We start from the raw sequence: 19,030 nt of genomic DNA, 5'->3' as shown, positions 1-19,030 counted from the left end.
ATACAGTCTATACTCCCAATTTGGTGTGTGTGTGTGTGTGTGTGTGTGTGTGTGCGTGCGGAATAAAACTGCACAGTGCATGTGTTTCAGTGACCCTGGACAATGCGGTCAAAAAAATACCTTATGCTTTGTTTTTCCAACATGCTGAATAATTTAAGTTGCAGCTCTGGTTTCCAGTGGAACCAGTGCTCAACAGGCTGTGGTTGCACGGGGCAGCTCTCCGTTGTGTAAAGTGTCAATCAAAGCAGAATGAGAGTTGGACTAAAAACAAAGCCCTATGTATAGTTGGTGTATAACCTGACCATTTAAGAAAATAGGCAATCAATCAGCATGCTGACGATGCTCGGCTGTTTTCGGTGAACGACATAATGCACAACCAAACATAAATCAGGCTTTACCTGTCCTACTCTGCCCTCATCTAAGGTCTCTCTATCTCTCTCTCTCTCTCTCTCACTCTCTCTCTCAGCATGCTAGAAAGAGTTGGCCAGATGTCCCATTGTATTCAAATATCCATCATCAGATAGGATATTATGCTCATGTGTTATGTAACTTCCAGAGATAGGTGTGCAATAACGCACGCATGCGCACACACACACACACACACACACACACACACACACACACACACACACACACACACACACACACACACACACACACACACACATACACATACACTTCTGTTGTATTTGGTTGGACGGGTCCTCCAGGCACCAGGCCTAAACCAACACTGCCACGTGCACTACTACTGCACTCGCATGCATGCAGAGACACACATGCACACACACACACACACACAATCCCACTAATCCTCCGGAGGTATGGCCACATTTAGGCCAAGCCTGATTAGTAGTGCTGCTGCTTATCACCTAGAGCCAGTAGCCTCAGGAGAGAGAGAGAGGGAGAGAGGGAGAGAGAGGGCTAGGAAGGAAGGAAGAAGAAGGCACTGAGATTGAGTGGGAGTCTTTCACAATACTGCCATCAAATTTTGGAAATATCTTATTTTCATATAGGATGAAATTAAATTGATATGGGTCCCACTGCCCACAACCTCTAAACACCACCTCCTCCTCCTCCTGTCTCCTTTCATGCTTCCCATACCTTCTCCATGTCTTCCTTATCAGCTCTTCTCTGTGTCTTTCCTGCACACAGTCAACTCTTGTCTCCCACACATCTCTTGTTTTTAATGCCCGATAATCTCCCGTCTCCCGAGGCCTCTTTTTGTATTGTGTATGCGTGCGCGTGTGCGTACGGCCGTGTGTGCGTGCGTTGCATTACTTGCTGCCCCCAGAGTATAAAACCCTCAAAGCAGAGGTTGACATTGTGTGTGTGTGTGTGTGTGTGTGTGGGGGTCACGTTGCGGTGTTTGATGTGTGCAGGATCAGAGGTTCCTCATCGTGGCACCCCTCCTACAGCCCTCCATGTCGGGGGAATCTGCAGGCAGCTGGGAAGACGTTGGCCACTAAATGTACTTCAGACTAAATGAATGATGTGATGTGAGAGGCGGCGGCGGTGGCCCGGGAGGTACAGTGGCCGTTTGAGAATCAAAAGGTTCCCGGTTTGATCCCGGGCTCCCACTATAAGCATGGCACTGAACCCCTAACTGAGCAGGTTGGTGCCTTGCATGGTGTCCCCCGCCATCAACGTGTGACTGAATGAGTGCAATGCAATGCACGCTATGTAAAGGCACCATTTACTATTGGTAAACATGCAGCTTATAGGACCACAGAACATGCTATATTTACTGTATTTCCAGGTAATTCAGTGAACATTGATTTCCCCTACTGTAGCATGAAGATAAACTGCCACTGGTCGTCAAGGGCCCCTGGGCACTGGCCCCATTGGCCTGGTCCATAATCTGTCCATGGTTGGTTGAGTTCTACAATGCTCGGACTGGAAACGACCTCACGTGCCCTGAAAAATTGATCTGGGATCCATGCAGGAGCGTGTGTACAATTTCTCGATGCTACAGTTATGAATGTTACCCTATATTAGGCCCATATGGAACCTCTCCCTCCCTCCACTACTGTAGCTCCGAGATGAGGTCCCACCGACGGTGGTCCCAGGGCCGGCGCATTGTGCGTGAACATGCAGGGAGAAAATTAATTTCAACATCTGCACAGGGGAGGCAGTAATGTTGCCTCTGCGGCCACAACTTTCTGAAAACCCATCCGACTAAATTAAGTGATTTAAACGCTCGTTTCAACCCGTCACTTGGATGTTCTTGTCTGTTAATAAACAAAACATTACCTCTACTTTTTGGATATGATGTGCGGAAAAGGGTAAGAATTGTGCATAGTGGAAAATATGCGCCGGCTCTGAAAGGCGGCGGAACGGTAAGGCGGTGGGACCTCATCTCGGAGCTATATACAGTAGTGGATGGAAGGGGTTCCATATGGGGGCTAAACCCTATACAGTTATGTGCTTGCATCTCACAGCTGTAGTCTGGAATTCATCTCCACAGTTTGCGTGACCATGAGGTACTTGAATCAATCCACAGCTGCGCAGAGTGCAGACGCTTGGGTAATTCGGTGCATTTTCTCATGGTCGGACGTGTCTAGACTACTTTAAACCCTGTGTAGAAAGCTTAATTTATTATACCCCATTGCGTGGCTGTGTCACATGCCAAAAAGATCATTAGCTCGAAGCATACGTTTTTCTTTTGCTTTAAGATTCCAACACAGCATTTCCCTGGGTTCTGTAGAACAACACAAACGCATACAGGAGCACTGCATCAACACATGTCGAATTTTAATGCATTTCCCGGCAGGGAAATTCATTACTTTAGCTGCAGCATAAGGGATTCCCAAACGGTGGTGCGCGTGCACCCCCTGTGGTGCGCGAGAGCCTTCTAGGGGGTGCGTGACATGAAAAAGTGGTGCTATGGTGTTAATTTAGATATATGAACATATTATGCCAATATATGGCAAGTATATGCAGAATATATTCTGCATACGTACATGTCATATTCAGCTACATATTGTATGTGCATATATGTGGATATATAGGAAAGCTTATAGCTTATGCCTTATACGTCCACATTTATGCCACATACTGTACAGTATGGATATATTGTATATATACTGTAGAGACATACATGTTGCGTCAGCTAGGTCAGGAGGTGATAGGGGCCGGGGGTGCACGGCCAAAAAAGTTTATATCATGAAATCAGAGTGCAGAATGATTCACTCATGCATACACTGTCTGAATGTCCCTGCAACAACGCAATACACTCCATGGAAGATGTCATAATTTCGGGCCTGGAAGTTAAACTCCATTCATATGCGAGAGCTGCAGCTGATGGAGGACAAGTCAGAGAAGACGCCGCAATCGAAGACCAACAGACGCCGGAGATGCAGGTTCTGCAATTCCTCGAGAGTAATGACATCTACGTCGACCCGAACGGCATCTCAGCGTGCCACACCCTTCCCCCTCGGAAGGCAGTAGTGGACCGTGACGGGAACGTCCAAAAAAGCCCAAACCTTGCAATCATAGTTTGTTTTGCGAACCGTAAACACAAAACCAAACTAACGATGCAGACAGTGGAAGAAGTTGAAAGACACCCAGGTCTACCTGAATGAACACCTAACCAAGAAGAATGCCGACATAGCACGGCACGGAGGCCCGCTCTCTGAAGAAAAGCGGAAAAATACAAGCAACTTGGACGAGGAACTGCAAGGTTCTGATACGGCTGAATGGATCGACCCCCGAGGAGGCTAAACCTGTCATGGTATAAGAGAACTCAAAGACCTTGGTCCATACAGATAATGCTGCTGCTCTCTCTATCCTCTATCCTCTATCTCCTTGACCCTGGCAGTGATGGCTCATAAAGTCTTTCGATTTCGACTCATAATAACCAAGGCTGCTTATATGACAGACTTTTGCCTGGAGATCCGCTGCATGATGATGATATATTTTTTGCTTTCATGGCATGCATTTTTGTTTTTTTGAGCATTGAGAAATGCATGAAAAGATTTCATGCATTTCTTCATTTTTGCGTAGGATTACTGGCATTAAATATAAGCAAAGGATTATTTTCCATTTGGGGTATGAAAAGTATTAACAAAAGGGTGTGACTAAATAATGACTATATTGGAACATAGGATATTACAATGTCCCAAAAAGTAACGGTGTCCGCCTTATAGTGACGACATAGGGTCATTCAACTCCAGAGTCCAGTAGCCTGCCGCCTGATGCTAACTCTGAGCATTATCTAGCGTAACATGTAGAGTTCACTTGCTTTTGTGTGCCGTGATTGATGCAAACGGGAGATAAATGACTATTATGGGCTCGTTGTCCATAGATGTAAAGGCATGGCGGCCCTTTGAAGTTCTGATGCCATTGTGAAGCCCATTCACTGGCACTAAATGGGCTGAAATAGACCATGGACGCTACAAGGGGAGTCCTGTCCTCCCACTCTTTCTACACATGCGTGCACATGTGCTCGCACACACACACACACGCACACACAGACACACATGACACAGACACAACATCAGTTGCATGCAGGCGTAAGCCTATGAATAAAACACATGCACGAACACGCACATACATAAAAATGGACACACAAGTGTAGAAAATTGGTGTTTTTATCACTCGGCTGTTGAAGAACAAGGGAGCTTTAGAGATATTTCTGTCCAAACACCAGACACACCCCCTTAATCACCCCCCCCCCCCTCCCCGTCTGACTGTCTGTGTCTCTCTCTCTATTGCTTGTCTGTGCTCGTCTGTCGCTTATAATTTCCAATGTCTATTAATGTCTATATGCATTTTCCAACTTTTTGTTTTCCTCTGGCATTCTCAAATGCATGTTAAACATGTCTTTCTATGTTACTGTCTATCTCTCTCTCTCTGTCCCTCTCTCTCTATCTCTCTCTCTCTCTCTCTCTCTCTCTCTCTCTCTCACACACACACACACACACACACACACACACACAGACACTACACTACACTACACTAGAAATCGCTCTTTAGACAGGATGTGCCTGAATAGCTGGCCTCTATCATCCATCAATGCAAAGACAATGAACCGCTTAGGAACAATGAGAAGGGTTAGCCAAACACACACACATGCATTGCACACACACACACACGCGCACACACACACACACACACACGCGCGCACAAGTGCGTGTTCGCCAACGCCATTGTGTGGGAGTTGACAGTTTATATGATTCACTCAAGTGTTATAAACTGGATTAACATTGTCAACCTGTTGGATGTATAAATGTGCGTTTACTGTACAGTACATCACGGCCAGAGTGATGTCGTTTGATTCTCTGTGATTAGAGAAGCGTCAGCCAGCGCTGATGGTGATTGGTCGTTGCTGGCAAGGACAACTGGCTGAACCTTTGGATGATTCCCATTAACGCTCTGTCACAAACTGATGCTGCCAGAAACCTGCTTGGTCAGACAAATTGGCCAACGCAATGTAGCTAGCACACATATTAGGATGGGATGGGAAGATATACTGTAACGAACAACTAACATCACATGTAGCCCTTCTCTTCTCTTCTCTTCTCTTCTCTTCCTGCACATCTTCTCTCCATCCCATCCGTCTTGATTGACGGATGAAGGAGGCAGGTGTATAATTTATCACTTCCTGATGTGTGCAATCCCACAATGCCCTGCAGCCAGAGACCAGGGTCTGTCGCTTTGGTGCAACAGCCTGTTTATTAAACCTTGGCTTTAGTATGCACACGTGCACACACACACACACACACACACACACACACACACACACACACACACGTCACACACACAGTCCTGCTCACTCCCCCCTGCCCCCCTGGTTGGGTGTCGGTCATGTTTAATGCATAATAAATGAATGATTCATGGCCGGGGAGAGATGGAGAGGGGCGGCATTTCGTATTTTTAGGAATTCATATTTACTCTAAGCACGCTGTTCTCTTATTTAGAATGTAATCAGGGGTGTCGGGCTGTCAGGTTCATTCATTCACTGTGTTCAAGTGCTCATCGCTTTCCGCCAGCCGCCTGACATTTTTAAGGTGCATTTGATTTAACCAACCAAAAACTAGATTTTCTGGATACGTTTCTTTCCAATCCACACACACATTCCACAAACACCTCACAGGAACAGTATAAATTCCCTGCACAAAGCTGCAGGGCTGCAATGATGCAGTGCATTCTGCACACAGTGGAGCCACGTGGCTCATCTACCTGTATCTTCATTTGAACTATCTGGTAGTCTGTTTTGGCATATTCAGCACCCTCTGGTGGCCAGATCTGTGGCCATACATAGAGTTAGGTATGTGGTCTAGTCTAACTTGGACTCAGGGGGGTGGACGCCCTCTGCCTTGCATAGTCCCCAGTGAATAGGCATGTTGCCCTTCACTGGTACATTTTGTCATTCTTTTTAAGGTATTGTGGGCTGGGATTTTACAAAAAAGCCCCGTTAAATATATAGTATACTTCATTGGTAGGTCTCTATCCTTCACCCCTCTTCTTTTTTCCCCTATACGACAAACGAAATTTCCAAAAACGTGACGTGTTGTGAGTCTTGTAGTTCAGCTATTTTATTTCATATTTTTTGTTATAATTGATTCAATCAATTACAGTTTTAATTAACTGTTACACCCCTAATTTTGGATTTGTGTCAAGTAAAAATTCCAACACACTCTTTCACACATTGCCTGTGCAAAGACGAGGGACTCCAATGAAAGATATTTCATCCATCTGTCGCTGTCTCTCTCTCTCTCTCTCTCTCTCTCTCTCTCTCTCTCTCTCTCTCTCTCTCCATTCTGTCCATCTTCTCTTCTTTTCTCTTCATTACAGTGGCCGTGTCCTTGCCTTCTTCTCTCTCTCTTTTTCACACTTATTCTCTCACTTGACTGGCAGTGTCGCCCGACTCGCCCATGCATGCACATAACAGCCCTTGGGTGTCGTGTGTGTGTCTGTGTGTGTGTGTGTGGAGGGGGGCAGATGGTGTAGCTATAGGAACCATCGCTACATTAGAGTGCACAGCAGGTGGCTGTGTGTGTGGGTGTGTATGTGCGTGCATGTGCGGGTGCACGGCCATGTCCGAGAGGGACAGTAAGGACCAGTTTACAAGGACATTTCTACAGACCTTGCCTTCGGCCTGTGTCACTAGCGCACACTGATGTCATATCTGACGTGTGTGTGACTGTGTGTGTGTGTGTGTGTGTGTGTGTGTGTTGCTGACCAACAGTACTTTATAATGAGTTAGTTTAAAGTGGGATGATGTTGGATGGAAGGATGGATGGATGGAGGAGAAAGACAGAAATAGGGGGAGAGACAGAGTGAAATATTAAGACTGCAGAGAGAGAGAGAGAGAGAGAGAGAGAGAGAGAGGTTGTCTACATTATGACCTGTCGTCACACATGTGATTTACAGAAAGTGGAGTTCCTCTCTCTCTCTCTCTCAACCAGTCAGAGTGCAGCTTTCTGCCCGGAGCTGAACAGATGGCATCTTAGCAAATGAGAAGTGACACGCATGTTAGAGGTTACTGGAAACCAGACATTATTGACTAGTAGAGAGAGGGAGTAGAGAGATTGGCTTTCCAATTTCCATTGAGACAGATGTCAGTGCATTCAGAGCTCCCTTCATTTTCAGAAAGGGACAGGCTAGCCGGCAGCCTGGGTGATTAGGGCAGAGTGGAGCAGGCCGTCAGGCCAACTGTGTACACCTGAGTGGGGTGTTTGGGAGAGTATATAAAGGCTTCTCCTTCCATGCTCTAAACCAGTGGTAACCAACCTTTTCAAGCCCAAGAGCCCATTTTATTCCCAATTGTAAGCCAAGATCTACCACTAAAACGTGTTAGAAAAAACACTTTTTGCTATTTCTGACAGGCTCAATGCATGTGCACACATCCACACAAAGACTAAAGCTTAAATTAGAATAAATACTTATAGTAAGTTATATTATCAATGTCAAATAATATTAAGACAAATTAGAAATAATTAGTATTAGAAATATTTTGTTTCTCATTTCAATGAATATTCACATTGGCAGATGTTCAAATGACATAGGCATAACATGACCATATATATTTGCACAGATATGGTGACATACTCTCAGGGTCAGCCCACCTTTAATGAGACTGCTGTGACTGCACTTTATCTGCAAGCGTTTTGAAATCTGGTTCATATTTAGTGATTGCCAGTCTGAGGGTGTCATTAAGATGTGAGTCAGTCATACGAGTTCTAAACTTGGATTTTATTATTTTCATTTGTGAAAATTTAATCTCCATTTAAATCTCCATTTAAATATCTGAAGTTAATGCAAACACATCCTGCATTTTATCGGACAGCAGTTCAATGACAGTAGGCTCAGTAAAGAGGAAAGGGTTTGATACGAAAGCAGCTACTTGACTCATGTGTTGTACTTCAACAAGTTTTCATATTTCATATTTATCATATTTTTTGCTCTATGTGTGCATGTGTACAGAATTCAAACTGTAGCATTGATTATTGTCACGGACAGAAGTCATTCTTTCCCTTTGCATATGCCCTGGAGTGCACTCGCCTATTAGTTTGCATTGCAGACTGGTATATTCAGTATATTTTTCTCATTTTTATATTTTTGTTGTTGCTGCGCAGCAGTTGAGGAGAACGCAACTATGCATTCCTTTAAGCAACACAACTTCTGCAGCTGCATCCATATGTTTAGAATTTGCATCAATGATCAAATCCCAATAATAAAAAATATTATAACAACGAACAACGAAAACTGAAGGAGCAGGGCGCTATCGGCTAGTAGTCCCAACTCAGGTGTCTGCAGCCTGTCACGAGCCCGTAATGAACGCACGTTGTTCCGTATTTTAATGTCGGGTCGGAGAATAAATACAGTATGAATGACGGCGGGATTTATTTGACAACTCTGTCCTGCTTTCTTCACGAGAAGAGAAGAGCGCTCACAGCTGCTAATATGGTAGCAGCCCTGTGGCTGACCTGTCAGTTCTCTTTACGGCTTGTTGTGAACCTTGATGTGAACCTGGGTCTGGGAAGCTCAGAGCTGCAGCCATTGGCTCATGATACGAGCACACGACCAATGGGACAGATCATTCAGTGTTGCTAAGATACCACCACCCCCCCACCACACACGCACACACACCCTTGGACGATGGGGTCTATTCTCAAACTCAGAGCCACAGCGCTCTGCTCAAAATTAATTTGCATGTGACGAGCGGCACTGACATTATTCAAATGGGTCGGACACTTCGCGATCGACTGGAAACGTTCCCGCGATCGACTGGTAGATCGCGAACCCCTGGTTGGTTACCCCTGCTCTAAACTAAAGCAAGCTCTCTTTCCTTCCTTTCAAGCAGTTGCACACCTTTTACAACACTCACACACAGCCCACTCCATACATCCATACACTGCATACACGACTGATTACTGACATTGTCACATCTCATACCAGTTTATTTGATTATGCCTAAGTGCGTGTGTTCATGAGACAGACAGACAGACAGAGGAGCGCACAGGGTCTGCACTGTCTAGAGCCTCGGTTTTAAATCTGTCAGGAAGCGTTATAATGTCATGTCAGGATAACTCAAAAAGCATTTTTTTCCCCTGAGTTTTAGTTTTGAAATTAAAGGGATACTTAAAGGTCACGTGTCAACCTATCTTCATATAATTGGTCCTCACTGATTATCATGATAGAAATAGCACAATTTTTCTCTACTCAAGTCTGTGTCTCATACTGTAGGAGGGCTGTGGGCACTGGGCAGCCCGTCCACCAGTGACATCATCGATGGGGAATCCAAGCTAATAGAAACGGCAGGCTTTCTATTCTTGAAAAGTTGCATTGCGAAAATGGAAGCCATCGTTCTCACAAAAAAAAAAAAAAAAAAAAAAAACTGATGTCAATGGTGGACAGGTTTCTGAACTGCCCACAGCCCCCAGTGCTATTTTATCATGAGAGGAGTGGTGAAGTGGTCCTTTAATCCCCAAATGATATATTTTTGTAGTGTCCCACACCTGACACCATTGTATGAGAAATGCTTTTATTTAGCAATATGTTTAGTAATAATAATAATCTTTATTGTCCCGACTCCCGAAGGATATTTGTCTTCAAACATAAACATATCATTGGGAGGTATCCTTCATATTGCCAACCAGCATATTAGCAACCAGCTTAAGATAATTGTTGTAAAGGATTGAACTTGTTTCTTGATGCTAGTTCTATAGAGGGTATGCACGTGACATCATCATCAAACCCGGAAGAACCCCTACAGAGTGGCAAAAAACTACTTTCTGGTCTTGACAGCCCATTCATACGAACAGAAAAGGGTTCTTGTAGTTATAGCTTCCTCAACAGTGTGGATAACAATAAACTAATATAGTAAGGTAAATACTAAATAGTAATGCTATTATAAAATACTAATAAAAGTCTAATACATGTGTTATGTAAGTGAAGGCAGTGTGCGGCTGTTCTCCCCTACGCAGTACACAGTACACACCTGACCATTTTAAGCAGGTGTGCACAAATACTTATTACTTAGCCAGTATAACATTTGTTCTCAAACGGCAGAAAGTTACAATAAATGATAATATTTGTTTTCTTACAGGTGCTCTCCCCAAACAGATAATGTCTTGCAAGAATGAACACTTCATTTCTATGTATTCATAAGACTCTCTAGGGGCAGTTGGCCTTGCAGGTATACACTCTAGCTCGCAGACAAATAATGTGTTTAATGCAAGTGGAAGGCAATGCAACAGACTCGTTTAATATCTCCTGCACCTGTTCCATGCCTCCCTGTGCCCCCATCTCCCTCCCTCTCTGTCAACCACTCTCCTTCCATTCATCCGTCTCTTCCTCCTTTCTACACCTTTTGTATTGGACCATTAATAACGTGGTTTTGTGCATGCAGTGAGTGCACGTGTGTGTGTGTGTGTGTGTGTGTGTGTGTGTGTTTCTCTTTCCACAGCTTGTAATTACTGGTGTTATCAGGAGAGTGTGAGAACTCCATTATGGAGATGAATGCTGTTTGTTTACTTGAGCTCTGTGCCGCTGTGGCTATTTGCTACTGCCAGGCTCTTCCCCTCTCTCTCTCTTTCTGTCTCTCTCTCTCTCCCTCTCTGTCTCCCTGTCTGTCTGTCTGTCTGTCTGTCTACACAGTATACCTCTCTCTCTCTCTCTGTATATTTCATTGTGTGCTCGTTGGCAGAGGGTTCATCACCTGTTCATATTGGGTATGTGGTGACGTCATGTAGCGTAATGCCAATGCCAAGCGTTCTCATCATGTCATGCTTTTGTTTGCTCAAGTCTTTTTTTTCCCATTGACACAACTATAAACCACGAGTCACACCATGACGGACAAGGCCAGGCTTTGTCCTGTGGTGGATGATTATAGGCATGGCGGTGTATCGATGTGCTTCTGTTTGCTTGCACAAGTAGTTGGCTTATGTCAATAATAGAGTTCCCCCTGTTGCATTGTCGACTGTAAATTACCGCCCGGTGTGTGTGTGTGCGTGTGCATGTGCGTGAGATGGAGAGACAGCTTGTCTGTCGGTTGAGATGTTTAATCTTAATTTACAGTAATTATTGCTTTAGTTTTCGTTCCCTTTTGCTCGCTCTATGTCTCTGTCTGCGTGGACTAGTTTTATTCCTGAAATGTCAACAGAGGTTTGCACTGTAGTAGTACAACGTATTGAAAGTAAACTATAGCCTTCATCACGCAAAGCGCACGCGCGCACACACACACACACACACAGTCTCGTGCACCACCACTCCATTGAAGTACAGCACACAGCTGTGCTCTCGTGGAAAGCAGCTGTGTATGAACGCACGCATGCACGCACGCACACACACACACACACACACACACACACACACACACACACACACACACACACACACACACACACACACACACACACTGTATCACAACAGACAAGGCAAAGCTTTGTCCTATAGTGTGTGATTCGGGATGGTAGAATTGGAAGGGAAAAGAACAGAGCAAGAGAGTGAGTGTGAACGAGAGAGAGTTGGGGGAGTGAAGCAAAATCTTTTGGGATGTACAGTACAGTACAGTACAGATGGACAGATTAACGGACAGCCTCATTATAGTTGTTTTTGCATTCGCTTTGCGCGGCTCAACGATAGAAATCCCAGTAGCAGGAGAGAGAAACAGAGAGTTTAGTGAGGTCATCTGTCTCAGAGAGGAGAGGTGAAACATGTGGCTGCAGCTTAACCCACTTCAACCCTCGCGTCCCTATTCTGGGGTGAATAAATAGCAGATTTGCGAGCATGCGACACATTGCGAGCATTTGCGTTGCAATGCGACACATTGTGAGCTTGTAGAATAGATTTTTTTTGTCGAGGGAATGAAGTAGAGCGCCAATATAGAGCCCTGGGGAATCCCAGTCAGTATATTGGGTTCAAGTGGGTTAATACATGTAATCATCTCTTTCTATTAAATTCAAAAGGCAACATGGAAACCATACGTTTACATTGCGTTTACAATTGTGCATTAAAAACAAACAAATAAGAAATGTATGTACAATATCTCTCTCTCTTTCTCTCTCTCTCTCTCTCTCTCTCTTTGCGAATGATTTCTGCATTCCTGAGCTTGTAGATCTGATGTTTTCACAGAACAGTTTGCCTGCCATTCCCAGAATTATGGATGCTAGGGTTCATGTGGTTACCAGAGCTTGTAAATCAATAGAATTTGACAGTACATAATGCACATATTTTATTTTACTGTATACAGTAACGGCACCATTAACCCTCTATCTCTCTCTTTCTCTCTCTCCTCCACACAGAGAATGACGCCATGTTGGGGCCAGAGCAGTTCAAGGAGTTCAGGAACTTTAGCACCTTCCTATTGGACCGCTCCACTGGCATGCTGTTTCTCGGTGGCAAGGACGCCATTTTGGCTGTTGACACTACCAACCTGAACCGAAAACCACTCACGGTGAGGACTGTGTGTGTGTGTGTGTGTGTGTGTGTGTGTGTGTGTGTGTGTGTGCGTGTGTGCGTGCGTGCGTGCGTGCGCGCAGGCTGTATGGAATTACATATTTCTTTACATATTGCATAATTAACTTGCTGTGATGTGTTGAACTTTTCAACTGCACACAGGTACAGGTCATGTGGTCAAAGCTGTAATTTGTTTGTGAATACAATGTTATTTTCATACACGAGTATGTTAAGCAAGGGATAATGAACAATGAGCCGGTCATAAAAACATAAACCCCATAACAGGGTGATAAGATCTTAATCACCCTGAAGGCGGTTATTTCTCAATACCACTGTTTATTATCCCACTTACTACACGGATGCTTAATAAATATACTGTTGCTTTCGATAAAGAAAGTAGTCCATTAGATGATGCAAGGTCTCTCCAGTGTAATGCAGTCGACTTGCAAAATGTTGATCAAACATGCGTCACGATTCTGTTACTGCAGGGGCCGAATGATTAGAGCGCATACACAGCATGTCTTCTACAGAGTGTCCCTGGACTCAAATGTTCTCAAAAACATTCCTAATGGTGCGTTACATACAAAGTCAATGCAAAGACGAGAATTGCGTGAACGGCCGTGGCGCGACCGCCGACCTGGCACGGCACAAACGGGACGAACCGAGGCGAATATATACTGTATATTCAGGTCTGAACGCAGCTTTAGTGTACTCTAGAGCTGCACAATGACATTGTGTGTTACTTTAATTCCATGGCCGCCGCGTTGGACACGGCAAAAAAACAAGCAATGCAAACTGATATCATCCAGGTGTGCAGTAGGGGTGCAACGGTTTTCAACCGAAAACCGAACCGTTCGGTTCCACATACACGGTTCAATGCGCTCTAATGAACCGCGCTATTTCGGTTTGCATTAATTCATTTATTACAGCTGCGAAGAATGTATTTCTCGGTCACACACTGGCCTACTTAGAAGTCTAGCACTCTATCGGTCACACACCGTCCTACTAAGAAGTCTAGCACTCTTTCGGTCACAGAAGTGTAGCACTCTGTCGGCCCACCCCCTACATACACACACACACACACACACACACAGAGAGAGAGAGACGGCATGATGAGGAGAATCCAGCACTCGTCTTTAAACGTCGTTCTTGGAATAATTATTGATCGTCATACACAGAGACACACACAGCGGAGTAACCTCGCGCCAACAGGCTTCTAAGCACGGTCGTTGTAAGTTTGTTCAGATCTGATTCTGCATCTGCACTCGCTGTTTGAGTGCTAATTAAGAGGGAGAGTGAGAGCATAAACAACCCGCAGCAGGACATTCATTCCGTCAGAAAAGTACCAACAAAATACTCCCATGTCCAATCCATGACTGTAGATAGAAGCCCTTCTTCTAATAATATAAGCATAATATCCTTAAATCCTCATGTAGACTTATTGTAAACTTTTGTAGGCTATTTTTCTGAGACACGACGCATTCACTGTGAATGACTCCCCTCCCAGGAGGCACTCTCCTCTCCTCTTTCCTGCATGTGCTTAATGCCCCGTGTGAGCGCATAGGTGCATTTATTTCCCCTTGAAAATAATGATGAGGCACATTAAAATAGCAATATAAGGTATTTTTCCCCCTTTAAAATAATGAAAAGGCAGAAATGCCTAATAAAATAATATATGCTAAAAAAAGAGAAGAAAAGAAAATGCTATAAATAAACTTTTTTGAGTGGTGCAAGCCACTGCCTGGCTGGCTGGCTGGGTATGAGCATGAAAACAGCGTGGTTGTTTTTCACCACCTGTGCACAACCTAACACACACGCACATTATTAACTGTATATATGATGATTTCGTGTGTGCCAGTACAGTGACACTAGTACAGTACAGTACAGTACAGTACAGTAGAGGGTACAGTAGGGCGCGTTCCTGGGGATCACTTCACAAGGGGGTATTTTTTTTTACTGTACCGAAACCGAACCGAAACCGTGGCCCCCATACCGAGGTTCGAACCGAACCGTGGTCTAACTGAACCGTTGCACCCCTAGTGTGCAGTCCATGTCTGTAACAGCGGACCGTTGGGTCATAAGCAGCATGTAGCATTCAATAACTGTGGTATTTGTAGTCGGTCTCCCTGCAACATTTAGAGCCTGTAGTCAGATAGGTCAATGGTCAAAGTGCAATTATTGATCCTCTGCCCAAATGGGCTTTTCCGTTAATGGCTCAACAACCCAGGTTCCAATATGATGTAAAGGTTACAGATTGCAGCTTTACTGTAACTCGTTGACGTACGTGACTGACATCCTGTCTGATTCTCTGTTTGTCTGAATCTCAAGATTAAATGGGATGTTCCCGAGGAGAAGAGGAGGTCCTGTGTGACGAAGGGCAAAACTGAGGTGAGAACCGTGTGTGTGTGTGTGTGTGTGTGTGTGTGTGTGTGTGTGTGTGTGTGTGTGTGTGTGTGTGTGTGTGTGTGTGTGTGTGTGTGTGTGTGTGTGTGTGTTCGTGTTCGTGTTCCCTCACATGCATCACAACCACTCCCTTTCCACATGTAGGGAGTGGCTGTTGTGCATAAAAATGCCTCTGTCTGCCTCTGCAGCAGATGATTGAATGTCTTCTGTACACTACTGTGCTTTTGGAACCATTCAGAGGATGAGGGTTCAGTGAAGATCACATGTTGCTCCTTATTGAACCATTCAGAGGATGAGGGTTCAGTGAAGATCACATGTTGCTCCTTATTGAACCATTCAGAGGATGAGGGTTCAGTGAAGATCACATGTTGCTCCTTATTGAACCATTAGGAGGATGAGGGTTCAGTGAAGATCACATGTTGCTCCTTATTGAACCATTAGGAGGATGAGGGTTCAGTGAAGATCACATGTTGCTCCTTATTGAACCATTCAGAGGATGAGGGTTCAGTGAAGATCACATGTTGCTCCTTATTGAACCATTCAGAGGATGAGGGTTCAGTGAAGATCACATGTTGCTCCTTATTGAACCATTCAGAGGATGAGGGTTCAGTGAAGATCACATGTTGCTCCTTATTGAACCATTAGGAGGATGAGGGTTCAGTGAAGATCACATGTTGCTCCTTATTGAACCATTCAGAGGATGAGGGTTCAGTGAAGATCACATGTTGCTCCTTATTGAACCATTCAGAGGATGAGGGTTCAGTGAAGATCACATGTTGCTCCTTATTGAACCATTAGGAGGATGAGGGTTCAGTGAAGATCACATGTTGCTCCTTATTGAACCATTCAGAGGACGAGGGTTCAGTGAAGATCACATGTTGCTCCTTATTGGTAAATGGTGCATTTATATAGCGCCTTTATCCAAGGCGCTTTACATAGATTGTGCATTACATTCACCCATTCACACACCGATGGCAGCGGAAACCATGCAAGGCACCAACTAGCACATCGGGAGCAATTAGGGGTTCAGTGTCTTGCTCAAGGACACTTCGACAGTAACTCTGGGGGAGCCCGGGTTCGAACTGGCAACCTTGCGGTTCCCATCCAGGCACTCTACCCCTGAGCCACCGCCGCCCCCTTATTGAACCATTCAGAGGACGAGGGTTCAGTGAAGATCACATGTTGCTCCTTATTGCCAACACCCTTCATGTCATTAACCACTTTCATCCTGGCATGTGATGGTTGAAAGTGACACTGTGACAGTCCCTATTTGGGGCATGTCTGATGTCATTATAGGCAAAGATTTTCAGCTAAATTAAAAACATTACATTTTTTATGTTAATAGAGCAAATGGCAGATCTACACGCTCACAATGCATCACGTTAAATGGTAAATGGTGCATTTATATAGCGCCTTTATCCAAGGCGCTTTACATAGATTGTGCATTACATTCACCCATTCATACACCGATTGCGGCGGATTCGAACCGCCGACCCATGGATCATTGGACGAGTTGCCCCCGAGTTGCCCCCGAGTTGCAACGAGTAATTACAGTATGAGTTGAACGGCTATAGGTTTGCTATTTTTTGGCGCTTAAGGGGTTAACCTGCCCCGACATGGAAGGAGATGGACTATTATCCACAAATAGGAAGTCACGTGTGACTTTCGACCTCGGGTGAACTTGGAAACGTATCAATACTCCCCAAAAACCCCGAGCTGGCCGGTTGTTTGTGTCTGGCATCAGCTTGTTATTGATAGTGTGTAGACTACACTGAAGTCGTGCTTGTCTTCAGATAGGCTGCCTTAGTCTGAAAACAAAACCTTATATATACTGGCCTTAGAAGTGACTTTAGCTGCGTGCCGTTATACCGTATCGCAGTGCATGTTTATGTGGTCCGGACAGCTGGTGGCCTCAAAAGTTAACTTTCAGAGGCTTACAGATTGCAGGGGAAATTCACCCTGCAATCTGTTCGTCGTCTGCGTCTAGAAGTCACCTGCCAAAGGATATAAACCCTGATGTCCTCAACGCATGATGGCCTCCGTGATGTTAGAGTCTTATGGATTAATTCAAATTGAATTTAGACGTTTCAAGTAGAGCACTTTTGTGTGTGTGTGTGTGTGTGTGTGTGTGTGTGTGTGTGTGTGTGTGTGTGTGTGTGTGTGTGTGTGTGTGTGTGTGTGCGAGAGCGACGGCCTGAGACATGATCCCTATCATTAGGACAAGAAAGTTCTGGGACTCAAGCCAAGCCCATATCTGGAGCGTGCATGTGTGTGTGTGTAGGTGTCTGTTCAGTAACGTCTATGGATGCATCATTTCATTACATGCAGCAGAATACTGTACAGTGTACAGCCTAGGCCTTTGATCCTCATTATGCAGACTCCGTTCCGTGCGTGCAGAAGTAGAAGACAGCAGAATAATCATATTTGTTGCGCTCTCTTCTGCTGAGCCATTGTTTTCCCATACTCTCTTTTGTTCAAGAGCTGAATACCATCCTGGAATAGATTTTGACTTTACCGAAGCAGCAAGCGACGTGAGACTAAGGAAGGGCAGTGGATAACTGGATATTGCTCTTCCCTGAGAGAGAGAGAGAGAGAGAGAGAGAGAGAGAGAGAGAGAGAGACCTTTGAAAGCACCTTTATTTAAACTCTGCAGTACATAAAATACAGTATGTCACTTCAAAATTGCAGTTAGCTCATATGAAAAGACTAAATATAAATAACACCTTTTTTCTTTCAAAAGGAAAGGCACAATTCCCTGTCCTGCACCACACATAGCACGTCTCTCTGAGCCCAGAAAAGCCTCTAAATTGAGAGAGAGAGAGAGAGAGAGAGAGAGAGAGAGACACAGTGGAGAGGGGAAATGGAGGCAGTGCAGGAGAGATAGAGGAAGGAGTGATGGAGACATGCTGATTAGAAAGACAACACAAATGACTCGGCGAGACTCAACAGGATGCTACCTTCTTACAGCTGTATGACCCAGAGAGAGAGAGAGAGGACTATGTGTGCACATCCTGATTTATACTCAGTCGTACGATGGTGTCACGTGCTAAACAACACGAGCTGATCTACAAATCCACAATGCCGGCTTGCATAATGTGATGCGTTGTGGGATTGTGCATCTCGCTGTGCGACACATTAGTACGACTAAGCATACATTATGCATGTGTGTTTATCCTAAGATTGTTCATTCACACACAGCACCCTCGACACCTATCCTTGCATACACACGCACGCACACCTCCTCTTGTTTCTCTCCCTTCCTCTCTCTATCCCTCTCCTCCACACCTCTCTTTCTTTCTTCCACTTGCCTCCCTTTCTCTCTCCCTACATATCTTTCTCCTTCTCTCTCCCCCCTTTCCCAGCCCCCCCCTCTCCCCAGCTGTCCATCAAGCAGGGTGGGTGGTGACTGGAGGCCAAGAGCCAGGCTGATGTAGTGACTTGAACATCCGAGGACAACCGTGTCCCCTGGGGGTGGGGAGCTTTTCGACGGGGGTGGGCTTGACTCAAGGCTGGAGCTCAGCCAGGGAGACAGGAGGCCTGCCACACTGGAGTGGACACACACACGCGCGCGTGTGCGCACAACCTGCATGCACATACTTCCAAAGAAACCTGAGTCATCTTTTCGTTCATGGTTGCCATGAAATGAACTTGGGGTGGGTGTGTGATGTGCTTGTGTGCGTGCGTGCGTGCCTGTTTTGTGTGTGTGTGTGTGTGTGTGTGTGTG

General features: G+C 45.0%; 1 protein-coding gene across 2 annotated transcripts in view; it reads left to right on the top strand.

The window, feature by feature from the left end:
- sema4f (sema domain, immunoglobulin domain (Ig), transmembrane domain (TM) and short cytoplasmic domain, (semaphorin) 4F) overlaps nucleotides 1–19,030 on the top strand; it is a 78,254-nt gene that overhangs the window by 46,959 nt on the left and 12,265 nt on the right. For both annotated transcript variants that reach the window (XM_080792795.1, XM_080792794.1), the window contains exons 2-3: nucleotides 12,750–12,901; nucleotides 15,232–15,291. In XM_080792795.1, the coding sequence (XP_080648921.1) occupies nucleotides 12,761–12,901; nucleotides 15,232–15,291 (201 nt within the window). In that variant the 5' untranslated portion in view covers nucleotides 12,750–12,760. The remainder of the gene's footprint in view (nucleotides 1–12,749; nucleotides 12,902–15,231; nucleotides 15,292–19,030) is intronic.

This window comes from Protomyctophum bolini (assembly GCF_963924005.1).
Source record: "Protomyctophum bolini genome assembly, chromosome: 20".
NCBI lineage: Eukaryota > Metazoa > Chordata > Actinopteri > Myctophiformes > Myctophidae > Protomyctophum > Protomyctophum bolini.
This window is presented reverse-complemented; position numbering and strand designations above follow the sequence as displayed.